General features: G+C 38.1%; 1 protein-coding gene across 3 annotated transcripts in view; it reads left to right on the top strand.

The window, feature by feature from the left end:
- The window catches only part of kansl3 (KAT8 regulatory NSL complex subunit 3), a 159,900-nt gene that overhangs the window by 6,218 nt on the left and 126,292 nt on the right, over nucleotides 1-27,390 (top strand). For all 3 annotated transcript variants that reach the window (XM_028806093.2, XM_028806084.2, XM_028806102.2), the window contains exons 2-3: nucleotides 23,194-23,473; nucleotides 26,136-26,306. In XM_028806093.2, coding sequence (XP_028661926.1) covers nucleotides 23,262-23,473; nucleotides 26,136-26,306 — 383 coding nt within the window. In that variant the 5' untranslated portion in view covers nucleotides 23,194-23,261. The remainder of the gene's footprint in view (nucleotides 1-23,193; nucleotides 23,474-26,135; nucleotides 26,307-27,390) is intronic.

The following is a 27,390-nucleotide window of genomic DNA, read 5'->3' as shown; positions in this document are numbered from 1 at the left end:
TTTCATGCCAAAATATGCAACGCTTTTGACATGATTTTTTGGAATAAAATGCAAAGTTGAGGTTAATATAGAACAACACAATGTGGAAATGGTTGGCTGTGAATAACCCTTAACCCCCCAATCCCCCCCCCCCCCATCTTGTAACACCTTGCCTTCAAAATAGATCAGCATGGTGAGTCAAGCAAATTAACCAAAGTTATTTGTTGAGTATGCAGGAAATGTTGTTTTTTTTTTTGTTTTTTTTTTATTGTGAAAGATTCACAACAAACTCAAATTTTCATTTGTGCCTACAGCATCCAGCAGACTACACTGTAGCAAATCTTACCTGCCATTACTTATTGGTGCTTCTGAATTTAGAAAAAGCTTAAAATACAAGCATGTCATTGCAAGATGGACACAGTGGTACCAGAGGTGTTTCACATTATTTATGTTAAATGATGTTTGCGTACCTTTAACTTCAAATCCTCCTGTTACACAATTTTCTCTTGATTAAACAACAGTAAATGCAGCAACAGGCTTCAGTGCAGCATTTACAGGCTCTAATATGCTAATATTTTGTTTGTGAGAGCAGGTGGCCACTTGTTATCAGCAATAGTACACCCGATGGCTGGTGGCTATTCTAGGAGACCTTAAGTTTGAGTTTATGCATACAAGTTATAATTTTGATATCAAAGGTACAAAACAAGATGAAAGCTAGAGAATTGACTGTAATAGGATAGAAAAGCAAGCAATTTAAAAATTGAAATTAAATCAGATTGCATTCGGAAACATTGGTGAGCAGTGGTGTATTCCAAAATCAACAGTATGGAGCATTTTGAAAAAGAAAGAAACCACTGGAGGTATAAGCAATTTGCAGGAGTCTGGTAATGTCAGTAGGTGTCAGACTTGGGGCAGTTACTGCTTTAAGGAGTATGGTACCAAATACTAACTTTAACCAACTTTATTTTGCATCAGATTGATTTCTTCCAGTACTTCTGCTCAGCTGGAATTGGGGTACACAAATTCCAGCATTGTTTGGTATATTTGAAGCATTGCTCAGAAATTAAAAGGTGATATTCTGCACTTTTGCCTCATATTCATCTTTTCACTGAGAATAAATAGCCATATAGTACATAAGCAGTACTCAACAGCAGGCTATGGCAAAAAGGTTTATTTAAACCATTGAAACAACACATGTACAGTTACAAACATTTTTATGGTTATGTTAGTTTTTTGCAGTTTTTATTTCAGTTTTAGTATATTAGTCTGGTGTTAGTTTAATTATGTTTATTTTGATAGAAGACAGTAAGATAGTGATGTAAGTGTAGTGGACATGTGTTCTTACAATAGTTTAGTTTTGCTTACAAAACTAAATTTTTAAAAAGTTTTTCTAAGTTGATTTGAATAAAACATTTGCTAAATAATTATAATATTTAAATATTATAAATGTAACATTTTAGTACATTCAATTGTTACATTTGTGAAGCATATACAGACTTATAATGCCTCTGTTTATATAGAAGACAGCTGTGCAGTTACAGTGGCATGCAGAATTTTGGGTACCCTTGCTAAAAATGTCTGTTACTGTGACTAGTTAAGTGAGCAGAAAGTAAAGTGATCACCAAAAGGCATGAAGTTAAAGATGACACACTTCTTTTCAATATATTATGCAAGGTTAGTGAATTATTTTGTTTTGTAGAATTGTACAGTGAAAAAAAGAAGGGAGCACCATTAAAAAGTTTGGGCAAACCTAGATATTTGAGGTCTCAGATAAGTTTTCCCAAGGTCTCAGACCTTAATTAGCTTGTTAGAGCTATGGCTTGTTTACAGTCATCGTTAGGAAACTCCAGGTGATACAAATTGCAAATCTGTATAAATTCTCTGTCCTTCGTGTTAACAATGGAATACTTCAAGAGAGACAAGTTGATTTTCACAATAACTGAAAATCTGTGTATAGATCTCAAAAGAGCAGTGCATGCAAGGCAGACCAATAATTTTGCAGAATTAGAAGACTTTTGCAAGGACACATGGGTGAAAATACTCCAAGCAAGAACTGAAAGCATTTACAAGCTGAGATACTTGCCAAGAGGGTGTTGCAAAGTGCTGAGCATGTTGGGTGCCCAAACATTTGCTTCCAGAACCTTTTAATTTTTTATGGTGTTTTGTACATGTGAATGATGGAAATAAAAAAAATGTAGTCTTGCTTAAAATATTAAAAAAGTTAAAGATGACACATTTCATGGTTTTTGGTGATCAGTTAATTTTCTGCTCACTTAAAACTAGAATCCCTGACGCCAACGTAAAAACTCGTAATCCCGGTCTACCTTAAATTCCTTCACACCTCTGTATTAGCGTATTTTGTTCTGCAAATGTGTTGATCAGCACAAGCAGCAAGCAGCCTGCTATCCCATTCGCCCACTGACGCAGCTCAACTCGGACAAAAAGTCCTCCCAGCTCAAGTATGTTTATTTGGTTGTGTCTTGCCTGGAGTTGTATGGGTGAATAATATATCGTTATGTGGAACACGCATTTCACGCGTGCTCATGTTTGAGGAAGCTCTGCAGTCTACTTCTGACTTTACGCTGTAGGAAAGTAAGTAAATAAATATAGGTAAACAATATTCGATGTGGCGTTTATATAAGTATTAACATAATTATTGTTTTTCATATAAAGACCATCAAGAAACATAATCGCAAATTGAGCTTTGCATGATACCTTGGTGAGCTCCGTAAGCCTTGCCATTTCATTGAAGGACATGTGTGTGGCAGATTCACTGGCCGGATGACGGCCAGCCTGTTGCATCCAAACGTTGCCATCTTTTGCTTTTACGCCTGGTGCAGCTGTGTTGTTCTTGTGTGTGAGTGAACGTTTCTTGCGGGGAGAGCTTCTGTTCTTTCTCCGACATAGAACCCTCATCCTCATCTGAGTTCACCTCTTTTATAATATGTCTTTATTTGAAAACAGCAGTGTCAGATTGGAGGGAGTGTGAACATGACTGAGAGAATAAAACTGAATAAAAAAACAATGTTAACCTTTACAAGTACCATAAATTTACACCGTCTGGTACAGACTCAAATCAAATGTATGTTTTTTATTCTACAATAGTAACAATAAGAGTAGCTCACTACTGAAAACGGTAATTGTATGTAGTGCCCGCAATTGAACTTGCGACCTCTTATGAGTCAGCAGTTCTTACCGCTGCACCACCCAAGCAGTCGTGTCAGCGTCTTAGCCTAACTTGATTTCTTTTTCTTTGGTTATTTTCTTGAATAAAAGTGCACTTGTTTTGTTATGCTTGTACCTTTTGTGAAAGTGTTTATTTGATATTTGGAGTTCAGTCTTCATACATTATACACTTCATGTCAAAATTTTTTTGTTGGTACCATAACATGAAAAACGTTTGTTTTAGATATGTGTTCAACATTTCCTGTTATCCTTCATTCACCCAGATTTTTGTAGACATGGAACACACATGAAATGCATGTGTTCCAAATAACGATATATTATTTACCCTATACAACTCCAGGCACCTCACACCCAGATAAACACACTTGATCTCTGAGAATCTGCTTTGTGACTTGAGCTGTGTCGGTTGGGGGATGGGATAGCAGGCTGCTTGTGCTGATTGACACATTTGCAAAACAAAAGTCACTAATGGAGAGGTGCGAAGGAGTTTAAGGTGGCCTGGGATTACAAGTTTTTACGTAGGTTTCAGGGATTCTAGTGTTAAATACTCACAGTAACAGACATTTTAAGCAGGGGTACCCAGACTTTTGCTTGTCACTGTACACTGTGTGACATCTAGGAGCAAAGATATTAATCATAGCTGGTAGTTAAAGAACATATTTAATATGATTGAGCAATAAGTACTTATTATGTGCATTGCAGGCAGTGAAAAGTGTTCCTGGCTTCATTATCTGGGGCATAACTACTTTTGAAATGGAAGAGCAGGTTTACTATTGTGTAAAGAAAAGACAAAAGTACTCCGCATTTCCTGACTACAGTGAAATAGATTCAAGATAGGCCTAGAAAACAATCTTTTGACACTGGTATTCGTACAATAAGTACACAATGTATTATGTATTCCTTAGGCTTATCTACTGTATAAAGTCAGAAGTTCTCTCAACTGCAGTCACTTTCACTTTGGGAATCACACCATTTGTGTGTGGAATGAATCTTACACATTTAGAAGGGCTCCATCACTCAAAATGCCAACTCCTGATTGGGATCACTTCTGCCAATGCCAATTAAGTCTTTGAGCCCTATATAAATCAATCATATCTCCTACCTGATTAACACTAGAATCCCTGAAGCCTACGAAAAAGGTCGTAATCCTGGGTCCCTTTAAATTCCTTCGCACCTCTCCATTAGCATCTTTAATTTTTGTAAATGTGTCGATCAGCACAAGCAGCCTGAGCAGCTCATTGCTGAAAATGGTAATTTTGGTTAGCAGAAAGACTCAAACCCGCAACCTCTTGATTATAAGTCAGCAGCTCTTACCGCTGCAGCACCCAAACGGTCGTGTCAGCATCATACCCAAACTCAATTTCTTTTTTTTTTTCCGGTTATATTTTTGAATAAAAGCGCACTTGTTATACATGTACTTTTTGTGAAAGTGTTTATTTGATATTTGGACTTCAGTCTTCACACATTATACACTTCATGTCAAAATTTTGTTGTTAGTACAGTAACTTTCTCGCATTTCCTCTCAGCCTATGTTTACGTAGATCATTGTTGGCACGGAACAAACATGAAATGCATGTATTCCAAATAATGATATATTATTTACCTTATACAACTCCAGGCACCTCACACCCAGATAAACAAGACTTGAGCTGGGAGAACTTTTTACCTGAGTTGACTGTGGCGGTGGGGGGGATGGGACAGCAGGCTGCTTGCTGCTTGTGCTGCTCAACACACTTACAAAACAAAAGACACTAATGGAGAGGTGCGAAGGAATTTAAGGTGGGTGAGATTGAGTTTTTTCATAGGCTTCAGGGATTCTAGTGTTAATTAGTTGAACTCTAGTCCAGACTTATTCCTTGAGCAGTTGCGTCCCTGTTTTTGAGGAAAGTATTGGAACACTCATTTAAAGAAAGCTGCATTCCAAGATTTTGCATTTCATTGAAAATTCCTCATAAATATAATAAAATGTGCTTATGCATGCTTCCATACTTCTGCTTAACCACAAGTCGGTTGTATTGCATAAAGTGGCACATGTTTCAGATACATTTCATTCTGGAATAAGGTAAAGACTAGGGCTGAACGATTTGGGGGAAAAAGTTTAATAGATATTTTTTTGAACAGATATTGCGATTGTTATTTGACTTGTATTATAATTTCAGTATTCAGTTCAGACTTAATTTCAGTATTCAGTCTGTAATAGATTTAAAACATGATGAATCATTAGAGAGAGAGAGAGAGATACCATCAAAATAACTGCTTTATATATCAATATATGGATGGATGTATTTGTTACATTTTTTTAATTGTAATAGAGCAGTCAATCAAAGAACAATTATCACAAAAGCCTTGACTTGTGGCCCAGGAGTAGCATCTAAATATTGCACATTTTGCATTGTCAATAGAACATTATATATTCATATCGAGCATTTAGCTTATAAATTGAAAAACCACAAAATAATTATCAAAGTAATCACTGTATATAACAGAAATAGAATCTAAACGTTACACAAAATATCTAAATATTTCACCGTAAAAAAAAAAAAAAAAATTTGTTAAGCAGATAACCAGCGTTTAACTTTTGTACTTCTTTTCCCCAAAGATGGCGCTATAGGATATAGTGGAAAACAAATAAAATCTTAACCTCCTTAGTTAGTTTTGAGCATCACTTGGGCTGTAAAAACAGTGTTACAAGCTTTAGTCCTGAGTGTCATTTTGGCAGCGGTATAGATGCGTCTCTCATAAGACCAAAGGATTACTTTGCTGTAAAAGCACCGACAGCGTTATTGCTGTGCATTACTTGGGCAACAGTATAGACCTGTCTTCCATAAGCCTCATAATGGCATCTTGTAAGAAATACTTCTTATCAGCAATGATAATGAGGTGAATCTGTCTTCAAGCGGTGAAATTGAAATGGTCAGTAAAACTGAAAGTGATTGTGGGAATCTGAAAGTAACACTCATGTCACTCGCACATGTGCAGTGTGCTGTACATATTTTTATTATTATTATTTGTATCATTATTATACTTTATGTACTTCTGACTTTGTACTTTTAGTGTTTTGCACGTTTTACAGTGGAAAGGTGAGATTTAATAAAAATGTAATGTTTCGAGCCAAAAAAATTTAAAACGCTTTTTGGTTTTTTTGAGAAAAAATGTAATGCTAAGGAGGCTAAACTTTGTGATTTGCTATTCACATTGTTTAAAAACATCACTTCAATTTTAAATAATTAATGATTCAACCCTAGTAAAGGAAATACAACTTTGGAAAAGTAATTGCAGGATGGGATAAAGTACCTGTTGCCCTTGGTGTTCATCGTTTTTTAAAACCTTCACTACGCCCAACTTTAATTGCAGGCTTGTCTATTGATAAATGAAACACAATGGCTTATTATATATTAATTTTCTTTCAACAGCCTGCTGGATACAGACCTGCATCAGAACGTTATTGTATCACTGGCCTAACTTTACTGGGGCTTGGTGCTGCTAACTTGTCTTTCGTACGCTCTCCATAATGAAGTATGTGGTTAAATTTTAGAGAGTAGTTTAAATGTTTGTAACAGTTTTCACAGTATGCTTTTGTTGATCAACAGTGCTGCCATTGACAATGAAACAATATTCTTCATTTTGGTATTAAAACTCCAAAAAATTGCCAGGTTATCATCACTTTTCAATTTTTCTGGTGCTGCGAACATGAGAAAGTAATACACACTTTTAAAAAAATAATGTTAGGGATTATACTCCTAAAAATACATTCAGCATGGATGATGTAATTATTCATATGATCTCAGTGCCTTTGATTCACAAACACATTCAGTTTTAGTGAAAGTGTCTGTGCTTGATTACAGCATTGATTTGTTGTTTATAGCAGCCTGTAACTGGGAAACCTTTATTCCTGACAGATCAAGAGTGATAAATGGAAAGCGGTAATCAGCACATTTTTGCCATTAGAATATCAATATACAATTAATTGTGCAACCTAATATACATTCTATATAAACCACGATATCTGGGTTAAACCCAGCATTTCCCTTTAAATACAGGAAAAGTTAATACTATTCTTAACACTTAAGGTGACCATTCAGAAGGACAACATAGTCATGCTGACTCAAGAATCTAGTATGCTTTGTCTGAATGAATAGTGAAAGATGCTGGCATTTCATTCAAAAATATCAGGTATTGTTTGAGTGAGCTTCACTGTGGAACAAATGGTGGTTTTCCAAAAGCAGTTTATTTAGCAATATGTTAGCAAACAAGTACATTTGTTTGGAGTATTTTCAGCATATGTGACGTTTAGATTATACACCACTAGTAATCTGAGGATTTTTTAATGGATGCTTTGCAAAGATAGCGTGACATCACAGAGCTGTAGCAGTCGAGCTTTCTTGCATGTGTACTGGAAGTTCACTGCCTTATCTACTTTGTGTATGTGTGATTTAATGGCTTGATCCATTTTGGTTTTACATCCAGCATGCGTGTAACCACTTATGCACAAGGTGTTGCATCAGGAGGCAACACCATGGGGGTATTTTTCATACGTGGATTACTCGTTTAGCCAGATGTAATTGTTGACGATTTGGCATGATCCTGGATCTGTCGGTTTTTCGAAACTCTTGCTGGATCTGTTGTCATAGCAACACATCCTAATCCTCAAACCTGCTCGGAGTAGGTTTGTTCGATGTAAACAAGGATTAGCTCACACACATAATCAGTGTCCGTGCATGGAATTCATTTAGTCATGACTTCACCATTCATGAATGAGCGACCAATTGATATCGGTACGCAAATTATAAGAAGAGAATTTCATATAGAGAGGGTTTTGTGCGATCGGCAAGATCCTTTATTGCTCCCAGAGGAAGTTCTTTTCGAAAGATACCGCTTTAGCTGAGGGGGAATATTGTACCTCAAAAATTTATTAGGACCTTATATTCGATGTCAAACTCGGCGAAGTCGGGCTCTCACAACCACACAGACAATATGCATTGCTTTGAGGTTTTTTGCAAGCAGCACTTTTTTTATATACTGTAGGCGATGCGGAAAATCTATCTAAAAGTGCACTTTGCCAGGCAATTCGTAAAGTCTGTTTGGCTCTGAAATATTTCCTTCAGGTTTTCATAGTGTTTCCTGGACACCTGCGTGTACGCACAAAAGAGGCGTTTCATGCCATTGCAGGTAGGTAATACACAGGTAAAAACACCCACAGTTCCATAAAGAATCTCACAATCAGCCTAACATTCTCGTTACCCAGGATTTCCAAATGTGATTGGGGCACATGGGACTGATCACAGTGGGGTTTGATCAAACATTATTTGGAAAATGTACCTCTCCTCTTGATGAATAATCAGACACAGTGTCTTCATCAAATATTTGACCTTTGTCAATATCTCATTGGTCAGACACAGGTTCTAGGGATATGACATTCCCTGCAACTGACCCAACAAAAAATGAGGGCTATATGGAACCTACCTATGTCATACATTGAGGACAAATATATGCAATGACCATCCTTTACCTGAAATGAAGTGACCACTGCATCCTGCCACTGGTTCTGAGGAGGAGCTTCCCCCTGGAATGCCCTCAGAAACAGGTCGATGGGCATTTTGCTGGAGAGTCAACTTTTCTGCAGGGGTTAGGTCTGGACCGCGTGGACCTCCAGCTGTTTTTTGCTTGTCTGCCTTCTTATTAGCTTTAAAATTAATGTTCTTTACATTATATGATTCTTTATGTCAAGAGTTCTTTAAATAGTTATATACCAATATTTACCAGTTTGAAGTATATTCTTGTACTTCACTTTAACCTGTTCCCGTGTTCTCCTTGTGCTCACGTTTGATCTGGAATTATGACATATTAAATAATAATTAATCTGACACATAGGAAATGAAACGCTGCGTTCAGTAAGTACAATGCACACGCGTTTAATTTGTCGGCCACTTTTTGCCAGCCGTCTTTTCTGGTTTGGGCTGCTTTTGCAGTGTTACCCCTTGTGCATATTAAATCTTGAAATTCTTCATGTCCTTCGAATAAAAGGTCTTGCTCCGCTTGTGTGAAAAACAAATGCGCCCATTCTTTCGTCATTTTGTTACAGCCTGTCAAAGACTTGCTGATCATGTTTTCTAGACTCAATATATATGGGCTTTTCACTCAGCGTGGGCGCGCGCAATCATCTCGGATGATTAGATCCAGCTCGACTAAACTACTACACGACTGCATTTGAAAAACCGACTTATCCCAGATGAGTTTCACTGGCATTAACTCATCCAAGATGAGGCATCTAATCTCAAATGATTTAAGCGACGTACGGAAAATACCCCCCATATGTCAAAGTTGTTTGTATACATTGCAATAAACCCAAATTTTAACCAAAAGTAATATGGCATTTTTACATAGCCAAGGTATTCTTCCTTTAATTAAATCTTAAGTTTCCTTGTTGCCGGCCCTCTTTCATTTACAAAATATGCAATTTGCACTCGTATATGCTAATACAAGCATCGTGTCATAGCTGAGTGAATCTTCTTTTATCAAAGATCCCACCAATGTTGAGCCACATACAGTGAAAGGCTCATTACTATTGGATAGTCTAGGTTCAGAGCATTCCAGTGATATATAGTTGCATATGATTGCTTATTCATACTACAGGTTACAGTTGTGTGTTTAACTCTTTTAGGGCGGATGTCGACTTTTGTCGACAGGAGGGGTTGAAGGCGAATGTCGACAAAAGTCGACATCCAGGGATAAAGGGCGACAATCAGCTGTTAATGGTGACAAATCTCACTGTCACGTCACAGGCATTCCCTCTGTGCTTGGAGGAATGCTAGACTCGTTGACTCGGCAAATAAACATTGCGTGTGCGTGAGTTGCGAAATGTAAACAAAGGCAAGATGGCACCGACATGTGAAAAGGCAGCGAAGCAAGTGCAGAAAAGAAAACACTTGGCAGACGTTGTTTTGCGCATTACCGCGGAGTCGGACTCTTGATTTTTCAGAATCGGACTTTATTGGCAGTGATCAGGAGATCGAGCAAGAGAGTTAGAAGCAGGCATCAGCTGATCAGACACCAGCCGATGCCGCGCGAGCGGATCTGCTGCCAGTTGAGTGCCTTCGTGCAGCCGATGCTTCTATGGCAAGGGTCGCATGGGATAAATACACAGACATTGAACCGTTGAGAGCCGATCTGGCTACCGGAGTTTACAAGACGGCATGGCTTGCTTTTGGACACGACAGATCACCAGCTGCTGTACTTCAGGCTGCTCTCTCCTGATGCTGCTTTTCAGCTACTGTCAGACGAGACAAACAGGTAGGCAGAGATTTTTTTTGAATCGCGGGCTGCGTTTGCATCGCATTCTCGTTTTTCAACGTGGAAACCCACAACGAAAGACGAGATGAAGCGCGCTGTGGCATTACAAATAGAGATGGGACAGAACTGGTGATATAACTTCAGGGAGCATTGGTCCAAACGTGTTTTGTCCCCTGGTGGCTTAGGTACGTGCTGCTGCAAAGTTTTATTCACTTCTGTAATAAACAGAAGCAAATCCCATGGGGTGAGCCAGGCTATAATGCCATACATAAAGTTCATAAAGTTTCAGAAGATGAAAAGAGGTGACAATACGGTTTTCATGCAGGCAGAAAACTTGGTGGCAGTGGCATGGCACGATGGCAAATGGGTGACTTGTCTCTCTACAGTACACACTAACAATATATGTTAGAAAATGCAGCAACAGACAATTGAAAAATAGGCATCAAAACAACACATATTGTAAGGAGTGCAATGTGGCAATGACTGAAATTGGCTGCTTTGAGCGAGATCAGACTTTGCTGTGTAAAATGTATGTGATATGTATGTGAAATCATAGAGAATTCAGGCTCATACAACATCCATCCATCCATCCATCCATTTCCCAACCCGCTGAATCCGAACACAGGGTCACGGGGGTCTGCTGGAGCCAATCCCAGCCAACACAGGGCACAAGGCAGGAAACAATCCTGGGCAGGGTGCCAACCCACCGCAGGACACACACAAACACACCCACACACCAAGCACACACTAGGGCCAATTTAGAATCGCCAATCCACCTAACCTGCATGTCTTTGGACTGTGGGAGGAAACCGGAGCGCCCGGAGGAAACCCATGCAGACACGGGGAGAACATGCAAACTCCACGCAGGGAGGACCCGGGAATCGAACCCAGGTCCCCAGATCTCCCAACTGCGAGGCAGCAGCGCTACCCACTGCGCCACCGTGCCGCCCTCATACAACATGCAAGACAGTAACATTTGTCAAAAGTAAATATTTTTTGTTGATTTGATATGTTAAACAATTGCTTTGTGTTCTTTTTTAAAAAATGTTAGTTTTTGGAAAAATATTCAGCCCTGGGAGAAAAGAAACAAAAAAAAATTAGCCCTAAAAGAGTTAAGGTAAGAAATAAATAGGGTGTGTGACAGCTCATCTTTATGTACTGTTACACACTATTCTTCTACCAGAGGTCAGAATGCATGGGGATTGTTTGGTAGGTGTGAAATAAACATTTGAAGGTTATACTAGGGAACTCTCATCTTCCTCATGAATAATTAGCCGTATCCTGAAGCTACCAATACAAAACCATGAGGCCAAAACACTTTTGGACTAAACTTTCAAAGTTTGTAAAAGTACCAGATTACAGATCAAAGCATCAAATACAAATCTGATTAAAAATTTCGATTTTCACAGAATGGGATACAAGGTGAAATTACATACACAAAATTCATATTATTCCTACTGATTACCTGTTTCATTTCGAAAGTTTTCTGTAAAATTGTTTTCTCCAATGACCATTAACAAAAGACAAAAAGTTATGGCTCAAATGTTTTTCTGATAGGAAATTGTATGTAGTACATTCAAGAGTAAGGAGCACCAGCAAACTAAACATATTAGCTCCTAGTATTAAAAAAATAATAACACAAATATTGTTTACTGAAAAATATTTATTTAGTTAAACAGTACATCTGATACATCCACTTAACCATCAGCACTATAACCAAGGCCCATTTTATTTTCTTAGGAAATTGTTGGTGTTTGTTCCTTCTATGGCTGCTGTTGTAGCCTTTGCTATTAAAATTAAAGAAATGTTCTGCACCTCTTTCAGTTTTCATTACACTTGCATTGCATAGGTCTGCCACAGATGGACCACACATTGATATTGAGAACATCCTATTGCACATCATCCCAAAAGTGCTTGATTGAGAACAAGGGGACTGTGCAGGCAACTAGAGTAAAGTAAAGTCTCTGTAGGAGTGAATAGTTTGGCCAAAAACTCATATCACTATACAGTGGACCCTTGACTTACAGACTCAATTTGTTCAGGAGTGCTGGTTGTAACTCAAGTTGGTTGTAAGTCAAGACTATTTTTCCCATAAGAAATAATGGAAATACAGTAATCCCTCCTCCATCGCGGGGGTTGCGTTCCAGAGCCACCCGCGAAATAAGAAAATCCGCGAAGTAGAAACCATATGTTTATATGGTTATTTTTATATTGTCATGCTTGGGTCACAGATTTGCGAAGAAACACAGGAGGTTGTAGAGAGACAGGAACGTTATTCAAACACTGCAAACAAACATTTGTCTCTTTTTCAAAAGTTTAAACTGTGCTCCATGACAAGACAGAGATGACAGTTCCGTCTCACAATTAAAAGAATGCAAACATCTTCCTCTTCAAAGGAAACAGAGAGGAAAGCAAACAAATCAATAAAGCTGTTTGGCTTAAGTATGCGAAGCACCGCCGGTACAAAGCTTTTGAAGGCGGCAGCTTACACCCCCTCTGTCAGGAGCAGAGAGAGAGAGAGAGAAAAACAAAGTCAAAAATCAATACGTGCCCTTTGAGCTTTTAAGTATGTGAAGCACCGTGCAGCATGTCGCTTCACTAAGCAGCTGCACAGAAGGTAGCAACGTGAAGATAATCTTTCAGCATTTTTAGACGAGCGTCCGTATCGTCTAGGTGTGCGAACAGCCCCCCTGCTCACACCCCCTACGTCAGGATCAGAGAAAGCGCAAGAGAGAGAAAGAGAAAAGTAAGTTGGGTAGCTTCTCAGCCATCTGCCAATAGCGTCCCTTGTATGAAATCAACTGGGCAAACCAACTGAGGAAGCATGTACCAGAAATTAAAAGACCCATTGTCCTCAGAAATCCGCGAACCAGCAAAAAATCCGCGATATATATTTAAATATGCTTACATATAAAATCCGCGATAGAGTGAAGCCGCGAAAGGCGAAGCGCGATATAGCGAGGGATCACTGTACCCATAATGCATTCCAAACCTCCCACAGCAACACTTACTTAACCTTTTGATAATTTAAAAAAAAGTGTTGTATAATGTGCATAATTTACCAAAAACACCAATAATTTTTTCTAATGTACTAACCAAAAAGTTATAAAAAGTGCTGTGGCACCCGGCTGGGTTTGTCACCCATGTGGGATGCCCAGGAGGAGCATCACACTAATAATAATAATAATACATTTTATTTATATAGCACCTTTTCCATGCTCAAGGCACTTCACAGAGTTTAAGAGAGAACGGCAGGGTATTCAGTGTATAGTCCATATTACTAAACGAGAATGGTAAACCGGATGGACGTAGGGACATGGGCCGTGGACGCAAAAGACGTACTGCGCAGGCGCCACACAAAGCCCCCCTCCAAGCACCGGAAAATGAGAAATGATGCGCCACGCCCATAGCAACAGACCCATGCAACAAAGCACCACACGAAACAGGACACACATAAAAAAGAGGATTCAGACCCACGACACACAAAGCACCCCTCCACTGACAGAAATAAGAAATGAGGCAACGCGCCCCTAGCACACCAAAAACAAAGGAGTCAGACGCAAGCGCCATATAGCACACGAAACGTTACGCACACAAAAATGAGGATTCACACCCACGACACACAAAGCCCCCCTCCACTAACAGAAATAAAAAATGAGGCAACGCGCCCCTCAAAGAAAACGCACGCCAACAAACGACATCATACATAGACAACAAGAGACCGGACTACAATACATATACAGGCGCGACACCTGATGGGTAATAATACGAAGAAACCCTCTGTTTTAGTTTGGGAAAATGGTTTCAAGGTTTTAACAGAAAATAAGCAGGCAGGAATCAGAGAGGAAAGGTCCAATACTTCAATTGTTTACTTGTTCAAATATAGTATCAGTTACATACAATATAATAGCAATATACATGCAGATATAGGAATTGTACTATTGACTCACAGTAATACAGATATATGAATTATACTATTGACTTACAGTAATACAGATATATATAAATTATACTATTGACTTACAGTAATACAGATATATGAATTATACTACTGACTTACAGTAATATCAAAAGACCCAGAGCCATCATCCTAGACCAGTAGACTGAGGGAGCCCGCGTGTCAGTCTCGTCAGAGGATCAACTCGTGAGCTTGGTCCAATACCGGGCGGTGTGCACGTTCCCCACGGTTGAGCTTCCGAAGAAACTGAGGGCGGAACCTTCCCTTATATACTAATTGAGTGTCCTTGCCCAAGAATGGCTTACGTGTAAGCAGTGTATACAGAAGTGATCAGTTTCAGCACACACCCTTCCACGGGACGCGGTATTGTTTTTCTTCTACTTGGCCCTCATTGAGACAGTGCCTAGTATCAGAAGACACACAATAACAAGCGTTGCTTGCAATGAAGCCCCTCGAAGTGAAAAACAAGTACATAGCCTTGACTGTATTCCCATAACATTCTGAAACTCTTTATGAGAAACAAGTTTTTGCACATTCTTTCGCTATCATCCCAGACATTCCAATCTTTGTAGCTGGTTTTGCACTGAAGCGACCACCCCCCCCTCTTACTCCTTTATTTCATCCCTTCTCCTGTTACAGAGAAAACCTTTTTTATTACACCCTCCAAGCACCGGAAAATGAGAAATGATGCGCCGCGCCCATAGCAACAGACCCATGCAACAAAGCGGCAGACGAAGCCCATACCACACGAAACAGGACACACACAAAAAAGAGGATTCAGACCCACGACACACAAAGCCCCCCTCCACTAACAGAAATGAAAAATGAGGCAACGCGCCCCTCAAAAAAATTGCACGCCAGCAAACGACGTAACAGTGAGTCCGATCCTCCTTATTATTTATCCATATTACTAACGATAAACAACAAACAAGTCATGAATTCACGATCAGAGAAGGCTCCATATTAACAGTCAGTGCGATCCTCCTTATTACTTATCCATATTACTAACGATAATGAACAAACAAGTCATGAATTCACAATCACGGGTACAAAATGATGCGGCTCAAGTAACAGGACCACAAACACGAACCCGCATGAAAAAAACCAATACACGTCGGCGCCTACAACGCGCTTCTGCAACCGCGGAAGAAAAAATGTCTCGGCTCCAAAAACACATGTCACTCCTTATTCAAAATACCGGTCCCAATCACAGAAACATCGGTATCCACTATGAAAATGAACAGTAACAATGCACGTGACATCCATCTTGCAAAACTATTAATTATAGATGAATGTACAATGGCATCCAGTCACTTACTCAACACCATTGATAAACTTCTACAAACGTTAATGAATAATAATATTCCCTTTTGAGGAAAGGTACTTTTATTAGGAGGAGATTTTACACAGTGCTTACCTATTCCTCCACATGCAATGCGCTCAGCTATTGTTCAGTCCACCTTAAAATACGCGGACAATTGGCATTGCGTTGATGAATAATAATATTCCCTTTGGAGGAAAGGTACTTTTATTAGGAGGAGATTTTAGACAGTGCTTGGCTATTGCTCCACATGCCATGCGCTCAGCTATTATTCAGTCCACCTTAAAATACGCGGACGATGTCATACATAAATAACAAGAGACCGGACTACAATACATATACAGGCGCGACACCTGATTGGTAATAATACAAAGAAACGAACAGTCCGCATATTAACAGTGAGTGCGATCCTCCTTATTACTTATCCATATTACTAACGATAAAGAACAAAGAAGTCATGAATTCACGATCACGGGTACAGAACGAGACGGCTCGAGTAGTGGGACCACAAACACGAACCCGCATCAAAAAAAACAATAAACGTCGGCGCCTACAACGCGCTTCTAAAACCGCGGAAGAAAAAATGTTACGCGGACAATTGGCATTGCTTTCAAAAGATACAGTTGGTACAAAACATGCGATGTCCAGATCCAGAATATAACAATTGGTTATTACAACTGGGAGATGGGACACTCACCAATACAGATGGACTTCACCCAGATATTATTACAATTCCTCAAGCCTTTATCTGCGACGACTTAGTTACGGAGATATTTGGAACAGCAATCTCATTAGACCAAATACCCCTTTTAACACAACGGACTATATTATGTCCAAAAAATATTACTGTTGATCACATAAATAACCAAGTCATTGCATGACTTCCTGTAGAGGCACGGCTCTTTCTAAGCTCTGACAAAGTTGACTCTGATGACAACAATGACCATCTTAATTTCCCTTTACAATATTTGAACACTATTAACCCAGCCGGATTACCACAACACAATCTTAACCTTACAATCGGAACAATAATCATGCTATTAAGAAACCTTAACACTAAACAAGGTTTATGCAATGGTACACGTTTAGTCGTCAACACCATGACACACAATGTTATTGAAGCAAAACTTCTTACAGGATCACATGCTAACAATACTGTTCTGATTCCTACAATTGACCTTACAAGTTCTGACCTAGAATTACCTTTTACACTTAAACGGCGACAGTTCCCCATTAAACCTGCATTTGCCATGACCATCAACAAATCACAAGACCAAACCATGAACAAGGTTGGCATCTACCTCTCTGACCCCGTTTTTGGACATGGACAACTTTATGTGGCCTTCTCACGAGTTTGACGTTCATCTGACGTTAAAGTTAAGGTTATAAATGATCCATGCCAAGAGAAACTCATTCAAGAACAACACACCATCTTTACTACTAATGTTGTGTACAAAGAAATTTTCCGATAAGTCTTTACACTGTGCCTTGCAATTTATTCTTGGCTTCCTATATGCGTCATCTACACCTTCACACTATACTATATCTCATACATACATCACGCTATTTATAATTACCCAACACCAGGGGTTGGCGAGCGAAGCGAGCAGGGGGCGGAGCCCCCTAGTATTGTACTAAACCAAATAATTAAATAAATACCCATATACACTCTATATCACTCTAAAGTAGAAAGTAAACAATTTGTCACTGTATGTATAATTATGTACTCATCCAAACCTTTACTTTCCAAATTATTTTTCATGCCTGTCCTCGAAACAATTTCTGTTTACCACTAGACACAGCGAATCCATACATTTTATATAATTAATAACATTTTTATTTTAATTCTTCTTTTTGTTGTTGCTTTTTGTCTTGCATTTCACATCTGGAATAAACTAAGCATCTACATACATTTTCATACTAGCTTCTTCCAGTGCTGGGTTACAGGGCTGGGGACAATGCCTTTCCTGGCTGCCCTGGGCACAGGGTAGGAAACACGCAGCCACAAGTGCAAAGCTAGTCATACAGACACATACACCTAAACCTGTATTTCTTAGCCACTTTGAGCTGCAGATGGCAGTCACTGGGTTGTAAGCACAGTATAATCTGCCATTGTCACTAGGGAATCCATTCCCGGATTTGTTTATCCATTCCCGGGAATTCGGGAATCCTGCATGTCATTCCTGGGAATCCCGGGTTCCCGGGGATGACACAGTGCACGGGCATCTCACATGTGAACTGTTTTAGAACGACCAACATTTATTTTTTAATAAAACTACTGCAATATGTTGACACAAATAAAAGACTAACCTTATCTACAAGCAGTTCATTCTGTCATATACAGTCATGGCCGAAATTATCGGTACCCCTGGAATTTTCCCAGAAAATGCAGCATTTCTCCAAGAAAATTGTTGCAATTACAAATGTTTTGGTATACACGTTTATTTCCTTTTTGTGCATTGGAACAACACAAAAAAACAGAGAAAAAAGCCAAATCTGACATCATTTCACACACAGCTCAAAAACCGGGCTGGACAAAATTATTGGCACCCTCAACTTAATATTTGATCGCACGCGCTTTGGAAAAAATAACTAATCAAGCGCTTCCTATAACCATCAACAAGCTTGTTACACCTCTCAACTGGAATTTCCAACCACTCTTCTTTTGCAAACTGGTCAAGGTCTCTCAGATTTGAAGGGCGCCTTCTCCCAACAGCAATTTTGAGATCTCTCCATAAGTGTTCAATCAGATTTAGATCCGGACTCATTGCTGGCCACTTCAGAACTCTCCAGCGCTTTGTCTTCAACCATTTCTGGGTGCTTTTAGAGGTATGTTTGGGGTCATTGTTCTGCTGGAACACCCATGACCTCTGACGCAGACCCAACTTTCTGACACTGGGCCGTACTTTGCGCCCCAATATCTTTTGGTAGTCTTCAGATTTCATGATGCCTTGCACACAGTCAAGGCATCCAGTGCCAGAGGCAGCAAAACATCCCCAAAACATTATAGAACCTCCACCATGTTTGACTGTAGGTACTGTGTTCTTTTCTTTGTAGGCCTCATTCCTTTTTCTGTAAACAGTAGAATGAAGAGCTTTACCAAAAAGCTCTACCTTGGTCTCATCTGTCCACAAGACGTTTGCCCAGAAGGATTTTGGCTTCCTCAAGTACATTTTGGCAAACTCCAGTCTGGCTTTTTTATGTTTCTGTGTCAGCAGTGGGGTCCTCCTGGCTCTCCTGCCATAGCATTTCATTTCGTTCAGATGTTGACGGATAGTTCGAGCCGACACTGTTGCACCCTGAGTCTGCAGAACAGTTTAAAAATGTTTTGAAGTTGATTGGGGCTGTTTGTCTACCATTCGGACTATGCTTCATTGCAGTCATTTATCAATTTTTCTCTTCGCTCCACGTCCAGGGAGATTAGTTACAGTGCCATGTGTTGTGAACTTCTTGATTATATTGCGCACAGTGGACAAAGGAACATGAAGATCTCTGCAGATGGACTTGTAGCCTTGAGATTGTTGATAATTATTTTCAACTATAACTCTGTTATTTCTTGATCGATTTTTACACTTTTACACACTATATATGCGAGCTTGGCTGTTCCCGTTTTCCCGGGAATTACAGCAGTGTTATTCCCAGGAATGCGGGAATGAAAAATATCAGGAGCCCGGGAATGGATTCCCTAATTGTCACTGAAGGGATCATCAGAGCTGTGGAAGATTTTTTTTTTTTTTTAAATCCAGTTTTTAATCGTGCTTGTTAGTGCTGGGCGGTATACCGGTTCATACCAAAAACCGTTTTTTATTTTTGTTATGATATGGATTTTTCTTATACCGGAACACCGGTTTAAATAGCCTAAACAACATTCGGAACGTGGCGCAGCGGGAAACTGTTTAAGGGGGACCTTTTTCACTGGTGCACTGCAAAATACGCATCCAACAGAATACATGTGTTAGTGGAGGTATTGAGCGGTGAAAATGGACAGGGAACATTCTGAAACTGAAGCCGTAACAGATGATAAAGTTGAACATGATAACACAGAAGAACGATGAAAAAAGGTTCTGTATCTGTTATCTGTAGATAGTTTGGTTTTAAAAGGTCAGATGTGGAGCATTATGTTCAAATGTATGAATACTGTTTCTATACTACTGGATAATACTGCAAGCCAAGTTGTACTTGTTTTATTTTATTTTTTTTTTCAATACTGTGTAATGTATCTGGTTACTGTGTAATATTGTGACGGTGCCGGTCCCCTACAGACTCCCTCTTCCCATATGGGAGTCTGTTGAACCAACACCGTCGATAGTTATGACCGAGATGAGCTGAGAAATCTCATTGAAGCCAGGGGATGTTGGAAAGTGCTCAAGTGCTTTTGTTAAAAACAGTCAAAGTAAAACCAAAAGTGTCCGTTGGACAGTGTTCAGAAAAATACAGTACCCAAATAAATAGCAAATCCATAAAGCCAGTGAAATGTGGGGATAAAATCCATAATAAATATATCCGTTAAAATGCAGTCTCTCTCCTCGCCCGATCGCAGCACACCACCTTCTGTCTCCACGGCTCACCCTTCACTGGCATTGCTGACGGAGCCTTTGTAGCACGAACTGCTTTCTGCCAACCCCTGTTTTGGCTGCCGCCACACTGCGCAGCCAGACCGTCCGAGGTCGGCACACCTCCTGTCTTCCTTCGTGCTCACTCAGTCACTTCTCAGATACATTTGGAGGTCTTACATTTCGCTCGCCCCACTCCACACACTTACTCAGTGGGGTGAACCAGCCCCTAGATCGCCTAAGCCTGCACTCCCTCACGGAGCCCCAGCTCGTGCTGCCTTCTCCTTCCTGGTGTCTGGATCGTCTCCCATGACTGCCTTTTCCCTTCTTTAACCTCCTCGTGTTCTATCTTTTCTTTTTTCCTTCCCCCATCCTGCCGGCCCATCAATATACGTCTCCGTCCGTGGGCTCAGCGCCTTATTCACGCGCCACACTAAGCCGACGAAGCAATTGAGAATGATCAGATGCGACTCGCCCCAATCACCTCATCAACTCCCTGCGGTCAAGACAGACACGGCGAACTGGATTTAAAAACGGACTTTTTTTTTTTTCTTTTTTTTTTGACCCACTAAACAACAAATAGTATTATAAATGCAAGTTGCAGTTTTATTATTTATTATTTATTATATATATATATATATAGCTTAGCTTGAAGCAAGGTCTATATTAATGCAATTTGCCTTAATGACGGTTCAGTTGGTAAAGATGTCATCTCCAAGTTGCAGTTTTATTTTAGTTTGGTGAATACTGTGTAATGTACCTGGGCTTGAAGTTTTGATGTAATAGTATTATTACTGGAAGTTGCACTATTATTTATTTTATTGTTATTATTTATTAGTTTAAATATTATGCAGTTTAATGATGGTAAAGTTGTTTAAAAAGTCACTTTAACATGTCAGTGGACAGAGATTGTTAACATTAACAAAGTGTAGTTGGTTTACAAAAAATATTTGCCATTTATTCCTTTTCTAAGACATGTTCAATGCAATACAACTAAATGCCTCTTTGGATGGTTGACAATTTGTTGTCAAAGTTTTAGTTTAAGCGGTTTGCAAAATTTGTTCAATAAAAAGGTTCTATATTTTGACAGCAATTGTCATGCAGTGTGATTCTTTCTCTTCATTAGTGCCCCCCCCCCTTTGAAAACTATCACTTTATGGAGTCATGCAAACCTGTATTAATACTTGTGTGCACATTAAAATGTTTTTTTGTACAATTCTCATGACAGTGGAATAGGTTATTCTTAGCCAGTCTACTGCAGTAATTGCAGTGGAAAATGTGATTAACTCATGCATGGGAAAAAAATACCGTCGAATACCGTGAAACCGGTACAATCTTGAAAAATACTGTGATATAGAATTTTGGTCATACCGCCCAGCACTAGTGCTTGTTTCATCAAGCACTTGCTTAACAATTTCATCTGACCCCTCCAATCCCAAAAGGTTGCACTTCAATTTTATTTTCCGTTTGTAATCTAGATCAATTCTGACTTTGGTGGGGTTCGGGGTGAGCATAATTAGAAATGTGATAGAAAAATATTGAACAGTGGAGTTGATTCCTTTGGCTATGGAGGAGTGTGAGGGGATAAGGGATTCTGCCGTAAACATGTCATTAGCTAAAATGTTTTCTTTTTCTTTTTTTCTTTCTCTCATGTTTTAATGTTACAACGAAATGAATGACATGATACAGTGACATTGGTCAAAGCCAGAGTCCTTGCATGAAATTTTGAGAGGTCCAAGTGCAGTGTTATGGTATTCACAGGTGTGCTAGAAACACTACCTTTAGAATGGGCTGAAACTATATTGTCCAAAGGTAAAGAGCCTATATGGCTTGAAGTACATGAGATCTTCAAAGCAATCAGATTCAATCAATCTGCTTGCCTTGGGGTGCATGTGTGCAAATTGTAAGTTTTAATAATGAAAGAGATGTAAAAATAACATTATTAACTTTGATTGACTTGTGAATTTACTGCAACATACACAAGTAACTTTGAAACATGGCTGTGTCCTGCTAGCTGGACTCCTTGTGCATAACTGGGTACAGCATACTCAGCCTGTAGTGTTTCTTTCAACAAAACATTTATATTTCATTTCTGGATTCATGTCCATTTATAACCCTACCATATGTATATAGTAGCAGAATTCAAGATTTGTCATGCCAGGTGACATTTTTTCAATCTTCGGTCATACAGATACAGAGATCACATTGCCATCTTATCATCATCTTCCTAGACTTAACTGATGGATGTTGAGGCTGAGGTGTTGTTCTGCTGCTGTAACCCATCTATATGATGTCAGATACTATTGAATCAGCTCCAATTATGCAATTTTATTCACTTTCCAAAAGTTTTTCATGCCTGTGTTTCATAATATATTGAGAACCTTAAATTAGAAATTTTAGATGTTCTAAATACAGTAAACATACTATGATGTATTTAAATATCATAAAAATGGTGAAAGGTCCTCCAGATTCATGTGTAATGAAAATAAATGCATTTTTCTAATATATAATTTAGTGGTCAAAGCCCTGTGCTGCATATAATAATCATGGTTGAAAATAATTGGACTTGTACTGGCATTGCAGAGCAAAGCTGTTAGTAGGACGTTTTGCTGAGAGCTGCTTTTCTGGTTAGCACATTTTATTGTCTGACAGGTAATTATTTTCCAATTTTCAAAGCTGCTTAGTAAAAAGAAAATTTCCTAGAGTTACATGTGCTTTTACCTTTTTCTGATTAGCCATTGAGACCAAAGACCCCTTTTTATCCATTTTTAAATTCCCTTTTGTTAAATATATTTCTCTGTCTTTTAACAGACACAAATGGCTGCAGACAAAATGCTTGTTTATTGATCAATTTACCCTATGTGAAATCTTCAAATTGAATGGTTGTTAATTATTTCATTTTTCAGTTGTAGTCTGCCTGTTGAAAGATCCCCTGCATTCATAAAATTTGTGTTTGGAGAAAGGAAAAAGGAAAATGTATCGCGGTGGAGAGCGGGATCTGCAGACTTCGGCAAGAAGGATGGGCACTTCCTTGCTTTTCCAGTTATCTGTGCATGAACGAGAATTGGATCTGGTATTCCTGGACCATAGTTATGCCAAGCCCTGGAGTGCCCACCCTGATGCTAGCAGTGCTCGGCCCACGCGAATGTTATTTGTTACACCACGTCGTCAACAGGACACCACTGTGTGAGTAGTTATTTAACTTTTTTTTTTGTTTTAAAATAGGAATTTAGTTGTTTTTGTTAGTTGCATATTTTTATTCTCTCCAGTTATTTTATTTTATACAGCTTCTTTATGTAAAATAACATGTATTCTAAAGAGTATTTCTTCAAAGCAGACATATACATAAGTAACTTAAAGGGATACTCTATCCAAAAATTGTTTTTTTTTTTTGTTTTTTGTTTTTTTTTAGTATGTTACCCTATGTAATTTGTAGTGTTTGGTGAGAAAATGATGACATATTATATGAAAAATGTCTATGGAAAAAAAATTGTTATCAATGTTGTTATCAATTTGTCTGGTCAAAAAGTGTGCATTTTTTGTTAAAATATTAAGTTACTTCTCAACACTGAAGATCAATAGGAAAGACGTCATTCCCACTCTTCAGTTCTGTTCAGTTCAGAGAAATTGCAATTGCTAATGCCATGTTGAGGTTTGGTTACAGATAATGTATCAAAAATTGTGGACATGTCTGTTCACCAACTATCAAGAAAACTGTTGCCAAAGAAATACAGTAGTTTCTGTCAGTACCTTAAAGAAAAAAATGTTTCAGACCGCTTATAAAGTTGAATTTTTTTTGTTGAGAATGCTTTCTGAAAATTACATACAATATTTTAGGTTCAAGAATAGCATTCTGCGAGGCTGAGAAGATATTTGGTAGTAATTTTTCATTCCACTGAACATCATTGAGCTTGTGTGTCAGCACCATTGTAATTGACTACAGCTCTGCCTCTCCCAAGATAGACTGAAGGACATTGGTGAAAATAAGTTTTGATGTTATTGGCTTGTGGATTTTCTTTCTGACACATATTGGCTGTTGGATTTTCTTTCTGACACAAAGTAGATGGTGAAGGTGTAGGAAGGCATTCCTTAGTGTCCCACAGGGCTAGGTCTTATCAATGATCTTTTACTCATTATGTCAATGACTGTGTTTCACATACTGATTTTGTGTAAAAAAAAAAAAAAAAAAAAAAATGCCATTGTTAAATTTACAGATGATACCACTCCTGATGAATTGATACAGAAAAGAAAGAACAGACTAATTGCAAAGTGTTATGTGACTTTGGTATTTGGTGTGCATTTAAGGAAAAAGATAACTTGAGGATGTGTAAGGTGTTTGTTTCTCAAACTGCAATCGATCACATGGAAAAACCTTCATTCTTATTCTGCAGGTTAAAAAATGACATGTTTCTTGAGAAAACTGTTCTATTTTGGCCATTGCTGAACCAAGAACTTAATGTAAGGAAACTCAATACCTTGCAGCCTACGGAAAGACAATTTACTTGCTTGATTGAGCAGAATAATAGGTTTCAACAATTTCAAACAAAGGTTTTTTTAATAACCAATTAACATTTACACATGACTAGCTTAGGATAGAAAGAAATTTACTGTTGGGAAACTAAAGGAATGGCTATTGAAAATGGGGCTTTACAGTCATATGTGACTAATAAATTTATAATCGGTTATTTCAAAAAGTAATACCAATTAGCAATGTATGGCTTTGTTCTAAATTAATTTAATGGCATTTTGATATAGAAGTATCCTAATTTCTATCAAAAATACAGAAATTTATGGGTGATTCCAAACTTTCGAACACTATTGTATATCTTGCTTTGAAAATATTTTTCCAGTTTCTGTATTTGCGTCTTACTCTTTTGAGGACATGCAGCCTTATTATACACTACATGACATTCTCAAACTTGCTTACCCTAATTCACAGTCATGTGACAAGAGTTTGTTCCAGCAGCATTTAGTGCAAAACAGGAAACAACATTGGATGGTGCACCAGTCCATTTCTTGATCTACATATCTACACTCAGTCTGAATTTGCTATTTAATCTTTAGGTATGTAGGACAATAGCCATAGCACCAAGAGGAAAGCATATGTTAACACCAGGAAGATATGCAAAATCCATACAGGTAACAGTCAGGCATTGGACTCCACACAGGATGCATTTGGAGTTTTTTTATAGTTTAATCTGGGTCAGTTAACCTAAAAATGATTGTGCAGGATTGTGATTGCCTCCAGTGAACAGCTGAAATGCTAATGGCAATGTTCATTTCTACATAATAAGTAATGCATTGTATAATGTAAATAAATAGCTTTTTATTTTACACTTGTTAAAAGTATTAATGGTTCCTTCATTTTTATATAGATAAATGGGACATTTTTATTAAAAATTAAATGAAAATGTTAAGGTGGAAAAATAGAATACAACTGATTCTTGTATCGTTTGCACATTGTTTTATACTATTTTTAGAGTACTTTCAGGAAAAGTCACTTGGTTCCATTGTCTCTGATTAGCATAAAGTAGTATAAAACAGTAGTTGAATATACATTGCATGCAATAACTGCATTAAGCCAACAAGCCAATTATTTTACTAAACTAGTGGAAGTTGTAAGAGTCAAATAAAAGTTTTCATGTGTATTCTTTTTCTTCAGTCTCTTTATTGCAGCTATCCTATAGCATTAAAACATATATATATTATACTGATTTATAACTTTGAACATTCCACTGGACTGAATTTGATAAGTGTTGTGAATTATTGGTAAATCAGCCAATAGATTTTGTGATTCCTATAATATTCAAGAAATTCAAAACAATATACATTTATATTATACTTGCAGAGAAAATGACATGCCAATTGATGTAGAGACAGTGACACCAACACCAATGCCTCTATATGATAACCAGAAGGCCCGAAGTGTCATGAATGAATGTGAGAGACATGTTTTGTTTGCACGAGCTGATGCAGACACTTCTCCTCCTCCTGATGACTGGGAAGAGCATCTCAACAAGTAAGCCAGGTTCTCTTCTCACTCTCTTTATGAAACTGTCAGCGATTCTATACAATGTGAATTGTTATATTTAATTTTATGTGTTGCAATTTTGCACAAATATTGTCTCTTCTATTAAACACTTAAACATTATACATTTATTGCATTTTTTTGTAATTGGAAATAATGATGTCAGTCGTGAAAAACACAGACAAGTTCAAGTACCATTTGTAGTTGCTCTTAAATAAGGGTATCTCTTTTTGGATTTCTGAGCACAAAGAGAGTTAATGATTAATATTCCATAGACTGCTTTTGGCTAATAGGAATGTCATGACACCAGAATGTTTGTATTCAATACCGGTGAAATTTTACAATACTTGTTTCCAATTCAATACCGCAACAAAAACAGAAATCCCTTTCACCGCCTTTTTAATTAAAAGTACCTCCATTATTGAAGGAGACAATATTGTAACTTTTTCTACAATAGACTGTAAAATATGTAACACCAATAATAAAATAAAATTTAAAATAGTGGTATATCGAGCAATTATTTGCACCTCTGGGAAAGATAAGTAAAAAGGGTTATAAAAATTCAGCTTTTGTTGAATTGCATTAATCTCACACTGAAAGAAATATGAGAAATTCAACTTAACTCATCAAACAATTATTTAACAAAACCACATTTGCCACAATTATTAGCACCACTTAAAATTCTTATGAACAAAGTAAAAGTGCAGTATTTTTTTCTGCTTATATTTTACTTTTTTTTTTTTTTTTTTTAAATCGATCAGAGTGTTATGGAACTTTCAAGCAGTAATCCTTCACTTCCTTGTTTCGCTGGGATATAAATATGTAGTTAGATGATAATAGAGGTAAGAAAATCCCCAAGGGTCACTCTTAGAGAAATACAGATAAAAGTAGCATCTAGGGGTCCCCTAGTTTCCAAAACTACCATCAGACACCACCAATATACCAACAGATTATTTGGACAGCATGCCAAAAATAACTTTGTCATTTAACCACAAACGCAAGTCCCTGGGGTATACTAAACACTACTGGAACTTTGATCTTGTCCTATTGTCAGATGAAAGGAAAATTGAGCAAC

Source organism: Erpetoichthys calabaricus, chromosome 1 (genome assembly GCF_900747795.2).
Source record: "Erpetoichthys calabaricus chromosome 1, fErpCal1.3, whole genome shotgun sequence".
Lineage (NCBI taxonomy): Eukaryota > Metazoa > Chordata > Cladistia > Polypteriformes > Polypteridae > Erpetoichthys > Erpetoichthys calabaricus.
Note: the sequence above shows the minus strand (reverse complement) of the source record. Positions and strands in the feature narration are given on the sequence as shown.